The 19,638-nt window shown below is 42.8% G+C and overlaps 1 protein-coding gene across 6 annotated transcripts in view; it reads left to right on the top strand.

The window, feature by feature from the left end:
- The window catches only part of CORIN (corin, serine peptidase), a 311,181-nt gene that overhangs the window by 187,381 nt on the left and 104,162 nt on the right, over positions 1–19,638 (top strand). For all 6 annotated transcript variants that reach the window (XM_074951457.1, XM_074951456.1, XM_074951458.1 and 3 more), the window contains one exon: positions 3,299–3,412. In XM_074951457.1, coding sequence (XP_074807558.1) covers positions 3,299–3,412 — 114 coding nt within the window. The remainder of the gene's footprint in view (positions 1–3,298; positions 3,413–19,638) is intronic.

Below are 19,638 nucleotides of genomic sequence, written 5' to 3' on the forward strand. Positions count from 1 at the left end.
TTGGCCTCAGAAATGCATGACTACAAGGCTATCCAAAACCTATTAAAAAGGATGGCCTAGGCCCTCCAAATCCCTGTAGAGGAAGTAAAGGAGTTGGCGGATATACATGTAAGTTGGTGGATATACTCTGCAGGAAAGTAAGCCCTCCCTGTCAATGAGCACCACGCCGGAACCCTGTGGCAGATGCCTGCTTTGGCACTGCCTATATCTCACAATGCGTGCCTCTTACAGGTGCGGAATTCTTTTACATTCACCCCTTCCTGCTGTGTGGTCACAGTGGCGAATGAAAAGACAATTCTGGTTCACAGGTCTATTGACCTGTCAGTATCCCATCCCGAGACTTACCTCTGCTCCCAGACCTGCTGTCTCAGAACCAGAGACAGATCCCACATCCAAATCTACTGTCGCTGCACTTCACAGCATGGTGACTAGATGGATGTCATCAATGCAGCAGTCTTGCTCTTCCCCAGTTAGGGGAGTTCTAATAAGTAGAAGACAAAACAAACTCACCTGGCAAAATGGATGCGATTCTCCCACTAGTGTCACCAAAACTCATTGATTCCACATTACTCCTCGATCCTGCAGATTCTTCACTAGTTACTTGAGCTAAAAAGAAAGAATTTGTCCCTCAGTTCTATCAAGGTTCACTTGGCAACCATCTCAGCTTACGACGCGCTGGCAGAGAATCACAAAGTCTTCTCATTTGACAGTGATTAGGTTTCTAAAAGACCTAATTATAGTGTTCCTGCCTGTCAGGGAACCTGTTCAGCCATGAGATTTAAACCTAGTAGTTGCAGATAGTAATAGCTGGCAGGGTAGCAATAGGTGGGAACATTTGCTACATCTTTTCTAAAGATGTAGGAAGAGCTGCTGCTCACTACTGTACCAATGTCCTCTGGATGCATAATGCACTGCTTCCACTTTTCCAGGCAGATCTGCATCTAGGTATGCCAAGAACATTGGCCCCTGACTGGGGCCTTTAGACATTACTGCAAAGTAAATAATAATTGTCACAGTTTTGGGATAACTGCACCTGTGGCCCCCTCCTCTGTTGTATGCTTAAGGAATGCCCTTTCAGGTCTGAGGCCTCTAGCTGTCACCTCTCTCTGAGCTGGGACCTGCATCCCTCTCCCTTCTCACCAGGAGTTAGGCTGTAGCTCCCTGGCAATTTGTGGAGATTATCCTGGCAGGAGTGACTAATATCCAGCACCTGTGCTTTGCTTTCTCTCCAAGGGTTCTGATCAATATATGCTAGTGGTTATCAGTAACCAAACAGCTCTCTCAAAGCAGAGTATATATATTGAAAGACAGAAGCCTTACAGAGAAAATATATAAAATAATAACAGGTCTAAATGCATCCTAAACATACAGCAGGGTTTGGCTCCTGCCTTGGTCAAAGGGTCATGGCTGTTCATTGGATTAAAATGAAGCCCTTTCTGTCAATTCAATCTGGCTCTTGATCCCCCAGGTTCTTTCTTTGTCTCCGGTGGCTTTTGAAACTGACCTGAACCAGTATATGCCAGTCACTCCAGGGGGTTGTACTTCTCTGGAGCTGTTTTCAGTCCCAGGACAGCAATAATCTCCCCAGAGTGGTTTTTGTTCCTGAAAGACCAATGATGACCCTCTCCCATGGAGCATGGTTTCAGAGTAACGGCCGTGTTAGTCTGTATTCGCAAAAAGAAGAGGAGTACTTGTGGCACCTTAGAGACTAACCAATTTATCTGAGCATAAGCTTTCGTGAGCTACAGCTCACTTCATCGGATGCATATTGTGGAAAGTGTAGAAGATCTTTTTATACACACAAAGCATGAAAAAATACCTCCCCCCACCCCACTCTCTTGCTGGTAATAGCTTATCTAAAGTGATCACTCTCCTTACAATGTGTATGATAATCAAGTTGGGCCATTTCTAGCACAAATCCAGGTTTTCTCACCCCCCTCCCCCACACAAACCCACTCTCAGAATACAATCCCTAGCCTACAGTAACACATATGACATTCATAAAGTTAATACAATAGTCCCCAAAGACACTGCATGTGGTTGGCATACCTGTCACAGTAATATTATCAATTATAAACATAATTTGGCTCTAAACCTAATTTGGTTTGTACTTTGGGATACAACAGAAGTACAGCTTTTGAAAATGCTTTACCCAAGCATACAAAATTCAATTTAGTTAACTTTTTCTTCTAACATCTCTATGGCTCCTTTATGTGACCGTAAACTTTGGTCACATGTGTCATATTAAGCTTCAGACTCTATTATATGGCCAGCTGCATTTCTAATACAGTGCAAAACTGACCTGGCTAAAAATGGTTAAGTTCCACTATGTGAACAGAATTTTGAATTTTAATGAAATTGCCTGATGGAAATTTCCCATTTTCACAGTTAAATTTAATGACTTTCTAGCTGCAAAGTGATAGTTTTCTGCTCCTGGAAACTCTCTCTCATTTTCATTTTTATAACTATATTTTACTGTTGCTGAGAATTGCCGTTTTGCTTAAGTTTATTGAGTACCGCTGTAGTTTTTAAAAAGAACAAAACCACACAGTGCAGGTCCACCCCCTGTACCTGACAGCCTTTAGAATTGTACCCCTGTATAATACTACTTACCGACCTCACAAATTGTGTCAGCGTAGGTGTGCAAGGCCTTTGGGTAAAGCATGGATGTGGGCATGTGGATTGTATTCCTGGCTTTGTCTGGGATCTTGTACATGTCAATTAGGTTAAGATTTTTGTGAATGACCGGTGATTTTCAATGCCTCCATTTTTGAATGCCCAGCTTGAGACACCCTAAAGGGGCTGCGTTGTCAGAACATTCTGAGTACCCACCCTCTAAAAAATCAGGCCCTCTTTAAGGTATCTCAAGAGGGGCATCCAAAACCACTAGTCACGATTTGGGTGTCTCAGTTCACAATCTGTCTAATGGGAATAATAATACTTCCCTAATACACTGGGATATTATGAGATAAATTCATGAATGTTTGAGGGGCACCCACACTGTGGTGAAGTGGGGCATATAAATTCATAGAAAGAAAATCTCACTTTGGCACTACTGAGCTGGAACCTTAGCCCTGATTGTCTTGCTCCTGAGCGCCCAGTTGCTGGCCTAAATTTGGTGTGCATCTGAACTCCACTTTCCCAGCCCATCTCTAATTAAGACTGATTAATCATGAGGTTGTTATTTAAATACACTTTTAATGGATGACACCCGTTCAAAACAGATATTGCTTATGATGTTATTTTTTAAAATCTGAAAGGCTTATCCTGTGTTTTTTCCTTTCCCTTCCCTTCCCAGTGCTGTGCGGAGGAGACGAGAGCTTCTTATGTGCCAGTGGAATCTGCATCCCTGGGAAACTACAATGTAATGGCTACAATGACTGTGATGACTGGAGTGATGAGGCACATTGCAGTATGTTACTTTATATCCTTATAGTGTTTGTCTAGACAGAACACTGAGTCCAGGGGAGCCTAGAAACAAAAGTCAACTATTGTAACAGGAGAAGAGCTTTGTGTAGCTTTTGTGTATATTCGCTTCTGGCCTCTCTTTCAGGTGCCTATGAATATGTTTGCCTTTGCCCAGCCTGACCACAGAATGTCTTTGTAGACCTTTTAAAGTTTATGTTTAGAAGCTTGATTTTATTGGCAGTTGAACAGCTAAGATTTCTTCAAGGACCTATGGCGGTTAAAAGTATTATTGGACAGGACTGTGGTTTTTTTATCGATAAGTAACTTGCCATAAAGACCATTTTTGTAAAGAGATAACTAGGTTACAAGTTTTGAGTGTATACTCTTCTGGTACTTGGCTTTGATTCTACAGCAGATACAAAATCATCTGCTTAGAAAGTTGTTTCTTCTCCAGCCCTGAATGTGTCTTTTATAAACAAATTTTACTATGAGGTGCCATGGAAAAGGAAAATATATATGCCCATTAAGTATCTTCATTTGTCATTTCCCTTCTCCAGTGTAGTATATTTTTCAAAGCTCATACACATGATCATCTGTTTAGATGACTAAATTCTAAAACTAACCCCTGTGTTCAGAGACTCTGAAAAAATGAACAGTAGACAAAATAGTGAAAAGGGTAAAATAGAAAGAAAGAGGGACAGTTTGGGGGATAAGTAAATGGATAGGGAAAATTATCAGAGAGTCAAATCAAAACTCTGGATCCAAATACACCCAAACTTTGAAAAAAATCAGATCTGGATTAGGATCTGAACTATGTAGCTTGGGCTCACTTCTGAAAATCACTTGCCTCTTATGGATTCCCAGAGGGAAACTATGTGTAACATGCATAAAAGGCCTAAGTGAGTTAGGATTCTGAGTCACATTGGAGGTCCATAAATTAATGGGACTTAAATTCACAAATAATTTAGCTGCTTTTGGAAATTTTTACACACAGTTTTTATCTGGGAATCTATTAGAAGCAAGTGATGGCTGCCATCTCCTATAAGTCTTAATAGGAGTAAGGCTACAGGTTGCCACACCTGTTGTGTTTTTACCCTCAGTGTTAACTCCAGTTTAATTTAGAATAACATTTTCAAAAGTACCTACATGATTTAGGATCCTATATCCTATTGAAAGTCAATTGAAAGGTTGAGGGCATAGAAGTAATTTAACAGTACAGCATTACAGGGATGTTGTAACTATTAAAAAACAAGCATTAAAAACTCAGAAAATTCAGAATTAAGATTAAATTGAAAAGAAATCCAGACATGTGAAGGTATGGAAATGCACAGTTAACATTTACTTGCATAACACTGTGCAATCAATATACAAATATGATTAGTGCATCAGTGTTTGTAATCCTAGATTAAATTAAATTGAATTTTAAAGACACAGATTTTTTCTATTTTCTCCCCTCATAGTGGCACACAAGGGAGAGGTAAGGTTATTTGGTTGCCTTAACCATGCATTGTCCCCTGTTCTGACAGGGAGTACCACCTTCCCTTGAGGGCAGCTTCGCTTTTACTCTTATTGGAATAAGTAGCTAAGGGCAGGCTGTGGCCTCACTCTTATGGACAGCAATAACAGAGTGGCAGCCAATTTGAAATGGAAGAACATTATATGTCAGCCCCTGCTGAATAAGAAACTTTCAATTATGAAGAATAATAGCAAAAATTACTATTAATTCTAAAACAAATCTTCAAATATAGCTAATGTGTGGGATTTGAATGAGTTTTAGCTATGTGGGTAGGTTGAAGAGTCTGCATTGTTCAGATGCTGAGAGGCAAAAACATGGTCAGACACAGGGTGCTGTGGGATAGAAAGAGGTTGGGCACCAGGTAATTTTCAAAATAAAATTACCTAAAGAAAACAAACAATTATCAGACTTGATAATTGGGAGAACCAACAGTCAATTACATGGAATTACTAATTAATTGCTTCTCATATGACGAGTTCAGGATAACCAAATCAAAAGATGGAATTATTGATTATGATTATTAATGAGACTGCACGCAAGGATTAACCACTTACATTTTACAAAGAATTCTTTTCCCTATACACTAAAGGATGTCCCCAAATAAACAAATGAATGTGACTTTGAAACATTTATTTAAACATCAAAATGAAAAAAGAAACTAATAATTAAATCAACAGGGATAATGCAAATGGGATACACCGGATAAAAACAGGTAAATAAAAGAAGTGATACAATGTAGCAATATTTAAAGCAATATGAAATTCTAAAATATAAAGTACATTGAAACAAAGTTGGTTAACTTTAGTGAATGAACTAGTATTAAAAAATTGAGTAAAAAATTTGAAAACTATGAGCATCAACCAGTATGGTAAAAAGAAAAGGAGTACTTGTGGCACCTTAGAGACTAACAAATTTATTTGAGCATAAGCTTTCCAAAGTGAGCTGTAGCTCACGAAAGCTTATGCTCAAATAAATTTGTTAGTCTCTAAGGTGCCACAAGTACTCCTTTTCTTTTTGCGAATACGGACTAACACGGCTGCTACTCTGAAACCAACCACTATGGTATTCACTTGATTACTTAGGATACTAACAGCATCAATAGGTTGTTTACCCTAATTAAGACTAACTAGTAGCTAAAAAATATTAATATAATTCAACAGCTAAAGTTAAAAAAAAAGATATAAGAACATAAGAATAGCCATGCTGTGTCAGACCAATGATCCATCTAGCCCAGTATCCTGTCTCCTACAGTGGCTAGTACCAGGGCTTCAGGGGAACTGTACCAAACAGGGCAGTTGCAGTGAACTGCTTTGTCTTGCTCTCCCAGCTTCTGGCAGTGAGAGGTTTAGGGTTACCCTGAGCATGGAATTACGTGCCTGACCATTTTGGCAAATAGCCATTGATAGACCTATCCTCTGTGAACTTATCTAGTTCTTTTTTGAACTCAGTTATACTTTTGGCCAGCACAACATCCCATGGCAATGAGTTCCACAGGTTAATTGTGTGTGTGCACTGTGGATTTATATAGTAGCATTATGGTATTTTTAGTCTTATTTTCTATCCCTTTCCTAATAGTTCCTAACATTCTGTTGGCCTTTTTGACCGCTGCTGTGCATTGAGCTAAAGTGTTCTTGAGACATAATAAAGTTTTTCAATCCTTGCTTTAAGTGTAAGACAGTAACTGGAACCAAGACCAGTGCTTTCATAATAAAGAAATGTGCTAGTTACCCCAAATATTTTGATGTGTTGTTGATAGTTGAATTATTACATGATTGATGATCTGTCTAAGAAGATAACGGAGAGGAAAAGAAAATGTGCTTTTCTCTAACTTTCTGTGCTTTAAACTAGTTTCCATACACTAACAGTGCTGATGCTGATATGTGGCATTCCTGTATCTAACAGGATCCAGAACAACACCTGGGAAACTTTTTACACTGGTGTAATTTAACAAAGTCCAAACTTTATTTGATCTTAGATAAGTTTGATCTGGAGTGAAGTTTGTTTTAATGCTCCAGCTGTAAACTTTTGGAGAGAAAAAAAGAGGTTTATGGAACAGCAGATGCAAACTTAACTATAGAATCAGGGATAAGGTTCTGGCTATGTTAAGTAATTTGACCAGTTGTAAAACATCTGGCTCAACTCTGATCTCATTTACACTGGTGTAACTTCACTTCTATGGAACTGTTCTCTGAAGATCAGTAGGTGGAAGCAAAGGCTTCTAGTAATGTAGATGGAGAAACAAATTTGAATCTTGATCCTGCAAACAATTAAGCACTTGTGTAACTTTGCTGACATGAGTAATCCTGTTGAAGACAATGAGATTGCTCATGTGAGCAAAGTTACAGACATGCTTGAAGGTTTGCAGTATCAGAGTCTTGGTAGTCTTCTCTAGACCTGTTCATTTATTCCTGGCCCAGGGGAGGATTGTTTGTCCAGAGTGTTTTCTCTGGAGTGAACAGAATGAGGCTGTGGTGACAATGATGAATAATTTGCTGTGGAAGTAGCTTTCTCTTGGTTGTACACTGTGTTGATGTTTAGCCGTTCAGTTAAATTGATTTGATGTACTGTAATTAAGTCAGTCCGCAGTGTGTCTAGACAGTGATGCTATATAACTTCATAAAACTAAAAAAAGATTTTATTTCTTTGAAATGACGTAAAAGGCTTTCTGTAAACTAATTAACCAACAAACTCTATCTGGTTTCAGATCAGTAGACTTTAAAATGTAGTTAATTGTATCTTTTAAGGGGCACTGGACTGATTTAGAGTACATCTATATTTGAGCTGGGATGTGTGATTCCCAGCTCTCATAGACATACCCATGCTAGCTTTGCTTGAGCTAGCTCCTAAAAATAACAATGTGTCTGTGGTGGCATGGGTGGCTGCTCAGGCTAGCTGCCCCAAGTACAGTCCTGCCTGGGACAATCCTACCCCCTGCGTGCACGCTTGGTGTGTCACTGTGGACACACTGCTACTTGTAGGTGCTATCCCAAACACCGCTAACATGGGTATGTCTATGCAAACTGAGAATCGCACCTCCTAGTGCAAATGTAGATTTACCTTTAGGTTCAAAGGGCCAAATTCTGCTGTTGTAAACGGGCACAGCTGTATGGAAGTAAAAATATGGGATTATGTAAAAACACAATGGTTATTAAATTAAAGATGAAAAGAAATACTTTCATGAATATGTTTTGTGATTTAAACGAAAACATTTTTGTTAGTTTGTTTTAGATTTAAGCATAAGAGCATTATGATTTCTCCAGCATGTGACAGATGAGGAGGTCAAATTGTTGGCAAACAAGTACAGCAAAGTACTTATTTTTAAACAATTATGTAATCACTTCAATTAGGGTTGCTGTTTTTTTCAAATGTTCAAAACAATCATTATTTTCTACTAATGTTTTGTTAAATTAAATAGTAATTCCAAATGGCTGAAGAAATAGGGAGCTACCCATCTTGCTTGTCTGCTAACTTGTGGCTACACCTGGATTTTCTCAGGTGGACTCCTGCAACTGCATACAGCCCCATTGTTCTGCATGGGTGTAAGTGTCTGCTCAGGTGGACCCAGTTGCAGGATCTGGCCCTCTAGGGAGACAAATTCTGCTTATCTTCCTTGCATGAAAAGTGTCATTGACTTCAAGAGGACCACTCATGTGAAGAAGGTGAGTGAGATTTAGCCCATAGTCTGCAACAAAGAAAGGGCTTCTCAGCATTTGAATGCATGGGGAAGGCTAGTGATTTTCACAGTCAAGATCTATTATTTATTAGAGCTCTTTATTAGTTCAAAGAATGTTTACACATTTTCCATGCAAACTTTTCTAGTACATAATAAAAGTTACCTTAAAACAACTAGGGAGCTCTTCAACCTCTCCTGAATTAATCTACTGGTTAATACTTCCATTATTGTGGATTATGTCAGAACACAGAATGTCTTTCTGGGAAATACATTAGTAGTAAAATCGCAGCTCTCATTGAGATGTCTTTTGTTATTTGTATTGCAGTAACATCCAAAGGCCTCAATCAAGATACTTTTATTTTTGAAAATAATTTATATTGCAAATGCAGGCTCATGAAATAGAGGTTATAAAAAGAATTACTGATACTAAAGAGATGAATCCCAGAGCGTTTTAAGTGGCCTGCATCAATAAATTATCAGTATTATATTGCACAGTGAATTATCTTCCTTTCCTCTCCTCGGCTCCTTCTGATACACACTCTTCCTATCTCGCCTTTGATACACCAAATAAATTATTTAGGTAACATTTAGAGTCTAGACAGTTGTAGAATCCAATGAGCCGTTTGCAATGATCATTTCATGTTTTATGTGAGATACTGTCGTTTCTTTATTTTCAGGCAGATACTACACACACACACACACACACACACACACACACACACACACACACACACGAGATTAACATAGCAATTTTAATCATGAAATGTAAGAGACTGACTTTGAAGTTATTAAGTTTACAAGTACAGGGGCAATTTCTGCCCTGACTTACACACTGTGCAACTCTACTGACGTGGATGGGTGTAACTGGAGGCAGAATTTGTCATACTGCATATAAGATTCCTTATACCCAATTTTACTAAACAAATCCAGTGAAATTATACAAACATATTTTACAACAAATGACACAGAAGTTGCTGGAACTTAAAATTATCTTTAAGGAGTGGGATGGGAAACTGACAGACAGAAGAGTGTGTATTGCAATAGTGAAATTGAAAGGGCAAGTACGTTAATAGAGATCAAAGGGCTGGTAAATCTGAAAGGTTGACCAGCCTTAACCAAACTGATATGAAACTTAAAAAAGATTTGGGTTTAATAGAGATTAGGAACAGGAATGAAGTTCAACTAATTTTTATTTTATGAAAACTGGCTTTGGCCCATCCCTCATGAAAATTAAATTCTACCAGTTACAAGTGGTAGTTATGAAGTGGGATTTGTAGAATGATGAGAATAAGTAGCTGTCTAATATATTATTGCCAATACCTTAATGAAAATGTTAAGACATTTAGACTCGCATATTCACTTATTTCAGCCCTTGCAAAGACATCTGTGTGCCTTTGTTTAAATTACACTGTCTGAGTTTCAGAGTGCTGTTGTCAAGCTGTGCCATGCTCTAAATGTCATTTCTGTAGCTATGAAAGGATGAGTGTAAATATGTATTAGGGCATGAATGCAGATCAAACAATTAACTTAGCCAGAAGAGGGACCATGGGGAAAAGACAGCTTTGTTTTGTTTACAATGAGGAATACTAAGAAATAGATACAGTCAGAGTTACATACCGATGGGAAAAGATAGAGGCTTGATACAGATTCAAGACAAATAATGTTTTGAATTTTAAACCCAGCGGGATGCTGTTCTGCTCATATGAAATATACACAGAAGTCACATATTTTCATTTAGTTTTATGGTTTTGGAATTTGCCATTTCATTCCTTTTCTTTTTTTTTATACACTGGTCTGAAAAATTCAAGACAGTGAGATTATTTTATTACATTCTCTTACACACAGTGCTTGGCTTTAAGTCACAAGTTCAGATGTGAACTTCCGAAATAATGCAAAATTAGTAGAGAGAACAAATCTTTTTGTGGGGGTAAGAAGTGATTAATATACATAGTCCAAAATTAAGGTTGTTAAGCCTGGGGAAGCTCTACAAATTTACCAAGCTCTCCCAAATTTGAGACCACTCCCTTAGTTCTATTAGCAGAAGTGCTAATACTAAAGCAGTCAGGCCAAGCCTGAAGACTGTCAAGCCCCATGTCTAAGGTTGGGAAGAGGAGACCTGCACCCTCTGTGTGACTGGTTACTGCTTAAAGGTTTAGGAGCGCATGTTAATGAACTCCCTACCCTTTCTTCTCCCCCAAACAGTGCCATGAGCATTTCCAACCCCTTCTCTCCATGCAAAGAAGTGCAAAAGCACTACAGTGATCTTCATGTGGCTCCTGTGTGCAAAGACAGAGGGTTTGAGGATGGATATTCATCTTCTAAAAAGAGTAATAAAAGATGTTACCATGTAGCAATATGTGTGGGAGTGTAGTGGCTGCTGGAGTTCTGGCCATTTTCCCTCCCTGATTACCAGGAATCATAGTTTCTTTATCTTGGTGAACTTTCTCCTCTTCCCTTGGTTGGCTGATTTACTTTGGAGCTCTCTGCCAGGAAGATCAGAAGTACACCAGAAGCAAGAAGCCTGCCAATCAGTGGGGCTACTGGATCATTAAGGTGCTAAAGGAGCTAATGCTGTTTTGGAGATGCTAAATGAATTCTTTGCATCAGTCTTCACTGCAGAGGATGTAAGGCAGATCCCACACCTGAGCCATTTTTTTTTTGGTGACAGAGCTGAGGAACTGTCCCAGATTGAGGTGTCAGTAGAGGAGGTTTTGGAACAAATTGATAAATTAAACAGTAATAAATCAGCAGGACCAGATGGTATTCACCCAAGAGTTCTGATGGAACTCAAATATGAAATTGCAGAACTATTACTGTGGTATGTAACCTATCACTTTAATCAGCTTTTGAACCAGATGACTGGTGGATAGCTAATGTAATGTCAATTTTTTTAAAAGGCTCCAGAGGCAATCCTAGCAAATACAGGGCAGTAAGCCTAACTTCAGTGCCAGGCAAATTGGTTAAACTATAGTAAAGAACAGAAATATCAAACATATTGATGAATACAATTATGTTGGAAAAACATCAACATGGCTTTTGTAAAGGGAAATCATGCCTCACTAATTTACTAAAATTCTTTGACGGGGTCGACAAACTTGTGGACAAGGGTGGTACAGTGGATATAATGTACGTGGACTTTCAGAAAGCCTTTGACAAGGTCCCTCACCAAAGGCTCTTAAGCAAAGTAAGCTATCATGGGTTAAGAGGGAAGGTTCTGTCATGGATCAGTAACTGGTTAAAAGACAGGAAACAAAGGTTAGGAATAAATGGTCAGTTTTCACAGTGGAGAAAGGTAAATAGTGGGGTCCCCCACTGATCTGTACTGGGACTAGAGCTGTTCAACATATTCATAAATGATCTGGAAAAAGGGGTAGACAGTGAGGTGCCAACGTTTTCTGACTATGCAAAATTTATTCAAGATAGTTAAGTCCAAAGCTGATTGTGAAGAGTTACAAAGGAGTCACACAAAACTGGGTGCCTGAGCAACAAAATGGTAGATGAACTTCATTGTTGATAAATGCAAAATAACGCACACTGGAAAATATAATCCCAATTATACATACCAAATGATGGGGTCTAAATTACTGTTACCACTCAAGAAAGAGATCTTGGAGTCATTGTGGATAGTTCTCTGAAAATAACTCCTCAATGTGCAGTGGCAATCAAAGAAGCTAACAGAAAATTAGGAACCATAAGGAAAAGGGTACATAAAACAGAAAATATCATAATGACACTATCTAAATTCAGGGTATGCCCACACCTTGAATACTGCTTGCAGTTCTGATTCTCCCACCTCAAAAAAGATATGTTAGAATTGGAAGAAGTACAGAGAAGGACAACAAAAATGATTTGGGGTATAGAACAGTTTCCATACAAGGAGATTTTAAAAAGCTGGAACTGTTCAGCGTAGAAAAGAGACGACTAAGGGGGGGATATGATAGAGCTCTATAAAATCATGAATGGCATAGAAAAAGTGAATAAAGAAGTGTTATTTACCCCTTCACATAACACAAAAACCTGGGGTCACCCACTTAAATGAATAGGCAGTACATTTAAAACAAACATAAGGAGGTACTTCTTCACACAATGCACATTCAGTCTATGGAATTCATTGCCAGGGGATGTTCTGAAGGCCAAAAGTATAATGAGGCTCAAAAAAGAATGAGATAAATTCATGTAGGATAGGTCCATCAATTGCTATTCGCCAAGATGGTGAGGGATGAACCCCCCTGCTCTGAGTATCCGTAGTTTCTGACTGCCAGTAACTGGGACTGGACGACAGAGCATGGATGACTCGCTGATTGCCTGTTCTGTTCATTCCCTCTGAAGCATCTGGCATTGGCCACTGTCAGAAGACAGGATACTGGGTTAGATGGACCATTGATCTAACCCAGTATGGCCGTTCTTACGTTTCTTATCTCCCTTTTTATATTGTTTCTGTCTGTCTGGCATTAAATAAGCCTAGAGAAATCCTGTCTTCTCTCTTGCTGGTATGTTGGTGCTGTCTCTCAGATTACTGGGAGCTCTTTGAATTAAAGCACTGAGTCTCAATAAGGAGGTGCACATCTCTCATGTTTACTGGACATATCTATATTGCATGAGAGTCTACATATTATACTGACTAATCTCATTGTGTCTTAGCCCAGCGTGCTTTGGGGGAAGTGTGAAAATGGAAGGATTTTGTGGGGTAGATTGAGAATTCTAGGGTTGTTCTTAAATCCAGGTCAAGAATCAGGGAGAGGTCTTTCTTGTGTGTATACTTGTTACAGCTGCTCCGTGCTGTGGTACACCAAACTCCTAAGTAGAGCCCTACCAAATTCACAGCCATGAAAAACATGGCACGGACCATGAAATCTGGTCTCTCCTGTGGAATATGGTCTCCCCTGTGAAATCTGGCTATTGTAGCAGAGTCGTGGTATTGCCACCCTTATTTCTGCACTGCCTTCAGAGCTGGGTGGCCAGAGAACAGCATAACCTTATCCTTTCTATCAATGAATCAATCTCTTATCTCTAAATTACAATTTGGCAGGTACTAGCATCAATTTACTACTGCCATCAGATATGACAAAACAAAACAATGTACCTGTTACGGTGTTGTTAATTATGCTACCCCAAAAAATTAATTGTGAGTAATTTTCTGTACTTTAGTGTCTCACACTATAACAATGTGGAACAATACTGAATTAAGAGGATACTCAGTGTTTTACACTGAACACAAGAGTACTTACTGGCAGTGTTCCCTCTAATTTTTCCCACCTATATGCGGAATGAATTTTGTTATGTGCACTAATATGGAGGTGATGTGTGACACATCACCTTCATATTGGTGCACGTAAGAAAATTAATGTGGTGGGGGTGGGGCCGAGGGGTTCGGAGTGTCAGAGGGGGCTGGAGTACAGGGGTGTGAGGGCTCCGGCTGGGGGTGCGGGCTCTGGGCTGGGGCAGAAGGTTGGGTGCAGGGGGTGAGGGCTCCTGCTGAGGATGCAGGCTCTGGGGTGAGGCCAGGGATGAGGGGTTTGGGATGCAAGACGGTGTTCTGGGGCTATGCCAGGGAGAGAGGACTCCCCCCAGCTCTCTCTTCCCACAGCAACACCTAGGCTGTGGGAGAGAGGTGCCTCTCCACAACGTGGCAGCTCTGGGGATGGGGCCGCAGGATAGGCACCCCTCCCCCGGCAGGTCTGGGCTGGGGCTGGGTTTGGGCCAGGGGAGGGGCACTGTGGCAAGTCTGCGATGGGGCTGGGTTTGGCCTGTGGGAGGGCCGCCCTGGCCCAGCTGATCCAGGCACCCTGGCTGTGGCAGACTTGGGGCCCGGGGAAGGACACCCCACACCGGTCCGGGCTGCCCCAGCCGCAGCAGGTTGGGGGCTGGGCTAATTTGGGGCTGTGGGAGAGCCTTCCCTCCCCCGGCAAGTCCCTGGACGGGTTCTCTGAGTGGCGCTAGGAAGGCTGCTGCGCGGCCGCGCAGCTTACAGGGAACTTAGCCTACTGGGTCCTTTGTCCCATTTGCCACACAATTGACAGTCATGGAAAGAAAGAATAAACCCACTTGGGGATGTCTGTATTAGTAGATCATTTGGAGAGAAAATAGTGGACCAGATTCTGTGCTCACACCAGTGTAAACCAAGAGTTATGCCTTTGAAGTCATTCTAGTAAGATCAGAGTCAGGCCCACAAGTTCTTACAAGTAAAAGATTTAGGGTCAGATTTTCAAAACAGCTTACTCTTTGTTTAGCTGTGGCCCTTGAAAATCAAGAGTGATCCTGGGTGGTCTAGAAGTGAGGAAGGAAGTAAGGATGAGAAGTCACAATTGCTATAATTTCTGAGCCCCAGAGAATAATTCATGAGCACAATATTGGACAGTTCCATGCTGTTAAAATCATTGGATACAATGAGAAATTGATATGCATGTGCTATTTCACAATAGGTTAAAATGATTTTCATAATGTAGCCCTAGCTCCCTCTGCTTTGGGTCTATAACACAAAGTCAGGCCAGACGGCTGCAAGAGGGTCTTGGTAGGCCGATATGTTAGCCCCAGAATATTAAAGGCTCTTTTCCCTACAAACTGAGAAGTGGTTACCTCAGGTCAATTAGGGACACCTGATTCCAACTAAGGGCTGCCTGAGGCCTTTAAAAACCTTTTCTCTGGGCAGAGAAGAGGGGAAGAGAGAGAGAGAGACAAGCTGTTGCCAGGCTAGTGGCAGCAGAGAAATAAGCTGTTCCAGGGTGAAAGGCTGTGCTCCTTCCTTTAGGGAAACAGCCAAACCTGAGCGCCTGCTGGGGGGAGGACTAACACCCCAGGACAATCAACAGGACGACACCCTGCACCAGTGAGGGGGCAGCGAAAGTTACCCCCCTGGGGTTTTTTTGTTTATGAGACTGTTTCCTTTTTGTTTGGTGGAGGATCACCCCAAAGGCCAACCCTCAGCCCTGAAATTGGGACTAAGGGAGCACAGAAGGGGGAAGGCAAACCCTGCCCTGAGAAGGGTTGCCCACCTCAGGCCCACCATTGCCAGAGGGGGCAGCACTAAGTCTGGCGAGAGAAAGGAGGTGCCTTGCCACACCTGGTGTTAGGAGTGGGATAGACTTCGTAGCAAACTGTCCCACGGCAAGGTAAATCACGTCCACCCTGAAAATGGACGATGTAGTGAGGGCACCAGTACAGGCCACAGCAGCAAAACAAAAGGCTACCAGGGTCCAGATGGCTGCCCAACAGGAGTTGGTATAGCTACAGCAGGAAACAAATCAACTGCTGATGTGCCAGCAGCCCAGGATCGAGCCACCCTGAAGGAGGTCATGAACCAGCTGAAGGCCCTGACCGCTCTGACCCATGGCCATTACGGGACATGGTCCCTAAGGGCAAGTAGTTACCTACAGAAGATGACAGTGGAAGATGATGTGGAGGCATATCTTCTTGCCTTCAAGAGAATGGGCCAACGTGAGGCCTGGCCCCAAGACCAGTGGGCCAGCATCCTCTCCCCTTTCCTGTGTGGGGAGGTCCAGAAGGCATACTACGACATGGCAGTGGAAGCGGCTACAGTTTACCCCCGGCTGAAGGCTGAGATTCTGGCGAGGTCCGGGGTGACAACATCTATAAGGGCCAGAGGTTCCACGAGTGAAGGTATCGGGATGGCAAAGCACCGAGGTCTCACCCGTTCGACCTGATCCATCTGATGCAGAAGTGGCTGTGCCCCGAGATCCACAGCCTGGAGAAAATTATGAAAGTCATAATGTTGGACAGGTTCACAAGAGGACTACTGCCAAACCTACGAGGATGGGTCAGCCAAAGTGACACCTCCTCCTGTGATGCATTAGTTGCCCTCGTAGAGAGACACTTAATAGCCAAAGAACTTTCTCGGACTACCAGAGAAGAGATGCACTGGGGCAAGAGGTCAGTCCCCACCCCAAGGGCCCGGGCTTCTGAAGCACTGGGCAGAACTATGTTGGGTGGGGGAAGGAGGCTGAAGAGTGGCCTGAGGCCGCAAAGGGACTTTGGGACCCGGGGAGAAAGGGTCATGGGATAAGGCCCACTAGCCCAAAGAATACAGGGATACCTCGAGTAGGATATAGGTGTTATGCTTGTGGGGGAATGGGGCATATAATGGTCCAGTGCCCTAAAGTGCAGGAGCCCATGCAATGCAATCTGGGGGATCATGAAGATCTTTGTGGCTTGATAAACCTCTTGGGAGTCGCGATGGCCCCCCATAGATACATGTGGCCACTTAGGATAAATGGCATACAGACCACTGAATTAGTGGACTCCGGAAGTGCCGTCATGCTGGTCTCAGGGAAACTTGTGGGTCGGGACCAGTTGTCTCGGGCCAAGCACACTGGAATAACCTGTGTACATGGTGCTGTCAATTATCCAACCATTCCTGTACAAATTGAGGTCTAGGGGAATACCACAAGGGTGATGGCGGGGGTGGTCCCGAAATTCCCATATCCAGTCCTTATAGGACGAGACTTCCAAGGGTTTGGAGGCCTATTCCCCGTAGATGAGTCAGAAGAGAGTAGTGACCCCGGGATTAATACAATGGCCCCAGTAACTAGCCCTCTCCCGGTCTTCTGTGAATTAGCCCAGGACTTGTTCTCTACAACTGGGAAGACTTGGAAGACTAGGCAAGAAAGGAGGGCAGACAAGAGGTTGGGAACCAGGATCTTGGCCCAGAACCAAAAGGCTGCACTCATAGGGAAGAAATCATGTCCAGCTGGCAGGGGGTGATGCAGAGAGTCGACAAGTTAGAAGCTGGACCTAGTTCCACGGAGACCAACCCTGAGAGGGAAACAGAAGTAGGTCCCCTTGAATTTGGACATACTGGACCCTCATTTGAGAATTTTGGGCAGGATCATGCCAAATGATCTGCTATACAATAATATTAGAAAAGAGATAGTTGAAGTGAATGGGGTCCCAGTGGAGGGGAAAACCCAAGTCCCAGGGCTATATTTCATGATAAAAAGGGACCTATTATATAGAGTAGTCGAAGAGCAAGAGGTGGAGCAGCTCTTGGTACCTTGAAGGCACCACAGGGCAGTGTTAGACCTAGCTCATAGTCATTTATTCGGAGGACATCGGGGGGTAGATAAGACCCTTGACTGAATCCTACAGAGGTTCTTTTGGCCAGGAGTTTATACGGAGGTATGACGATATTGCGCCTCCTGCCCAGACTGCCAATTGCATGTCTTCCGACCGCACCTGAGGGTCCCTTTAGTACCTCTGCCAATTATCAAAGTTCCATTCAATAGGATAGCCATGGACCTGATAGGCCCACTGGAGAAGTCTCGGGCCAAGAAAGCCAAAGACTGCCTTTTCGACACCAGAGGGATTGTACCAGTAAACAGTCGGATTACGTGGGGCTCCCGCAACCTTGCAGTGGCTCATGAATAAGCTGTTGAGTCCACATGGCAAGTATGCGGCCACTTACCTTAATGATGTCATCATACATAGCACAGACTGGGAGAGACACCTAGAAAAGGTGGAAGCAGTATTGGATAACCTGAGGAAGGCGGGTCTCACTGCGAATCTCTCCAAATGTGCAAAAGGGCTAAGTGAAGCCAAATACCTCAGGTACGTCATTGGGAGGAGCATAGTGAAGCCCAAATGAACAAGTCAGAGGCGATACAAAGTTGGCCCCCTACCGATCCGGAAGAAACATGTCAGGGCATTCCTGGGGATCGCTGGGTACTACAGGCGATTCATTCCCCACTTTGCTACCAGAGCATACCAGTTGATGGACCTAATGAAAGGCTGGGACCCAGACATAGTGAAATAGACCAGCACAATTGAAGAAGCTGTTACAGATCTGAGGACCGCCCTCTGCAGTAACCCAGTGCTAGTAGCTCCGGACTTTGAGAAAGAGTTCTTGCTGCAAACCGATGCCTCCAAGGTCAGGTTGGGAGCCATGCTTTCTCAAATGGTAACAGAGGAAGAATACCCAATCTTATCCCTTTGTTCTCTGGGCAAGAATTTCCTACTAAGGTATGCCATGGTAGAGAAGGAAGGCCTTGCGGTAAGGTGGGCCATGGAACCCCTCCGATACTACCTACTTGGACGGAGGTTTACCCTTGATGCTAACCATGCCCCCCTGTCACAGGGTCCCCGCAGGCTTTCTCCCTCTTGAGCCTGCACCCTGTGTTTAGGCTGGTATAATAAAGACTCTTCCATGCCTTCTTTTGCTGGATCACCCAAGTGTCTGTCTTTATTTACAGTGTTCATTTAGTTCCCAGATCCCCCAACAGCTAGTGCCCCACAGACCCTCCCCAGGGTCTCCTAGCTTTTGAGGCTTCCTTCTTTGGTAAGGAGACAGCGATACCACCCTCTTGCCTCCTCACTGAGGTTTGCCCAGCTGTCACTACTTAGCTCAGAATGTTCCTCTGAGCCAGCACTCGTTAGGGCTTGCAGCTGTGCTCCCTGCTGAATACCTGTGTCTCTACCTCTGGCCTCCTGGCCAGAGAGCAGGCTGCAGCCAGCATTTTGGCAAGGCCTTAAAGGGGTTTACTCCTGCCCTGGCACACCCCCTGAAATGGATGCACTGGAACAAAGAAAGAAATGCAAGGGTAATAAGATAGTTCCTGTCATTACAACCCTTCCACTTCAGAGTGCAACACAGGTCAGGGACCAGGCATGGCAATACTGATGGCCTGTCAAGGGTGCACTGTTTTTTGACTCAAGTAGCCCCCAACCCCATGGTGTTGAGCAGGGGTGTGTGTCTGTGTGACAGAGTCAGGCCGGATGGCTGCAAGAGGGTCGCGGTAGGCCAATATGTTAGCCCCAGAATGATAAAGTCTCTTTTTCCTACAAACTGAGAAGGGATTACCTCAGGTCAATTAGGGACAACTGATTCCAATTAAGGACTGCCTGAGGCCTTTAAAAACCCCTCCTCTGGGCAGAGAAGAAAGAAAGAAAGAAAGAAAGACAAACAAACAAACAAACAAACAAACAAACAAACAAACAAACAGGCTGCTGCCAGGCTAGTAGCAGTAGGGAAATAAGCCACTCCAAGGTGAGAGGCTGTGTTCCTTCCCCTAGGGGAAACCTGAGTGCCTAC

The sequence above is a fragment of the Natator depressus genome, chromosome 4 (assembly GCF_965152275.1).
Source record: "Natator depressus isolate rNatDep1 chromosome 4, rNatDep2.hap1, whole genome shotgun sequence".
NCBI lineage: Eukaryota > Metazoa > Chordata > Testudines > Cheloniidae > Natator > Natator depressus.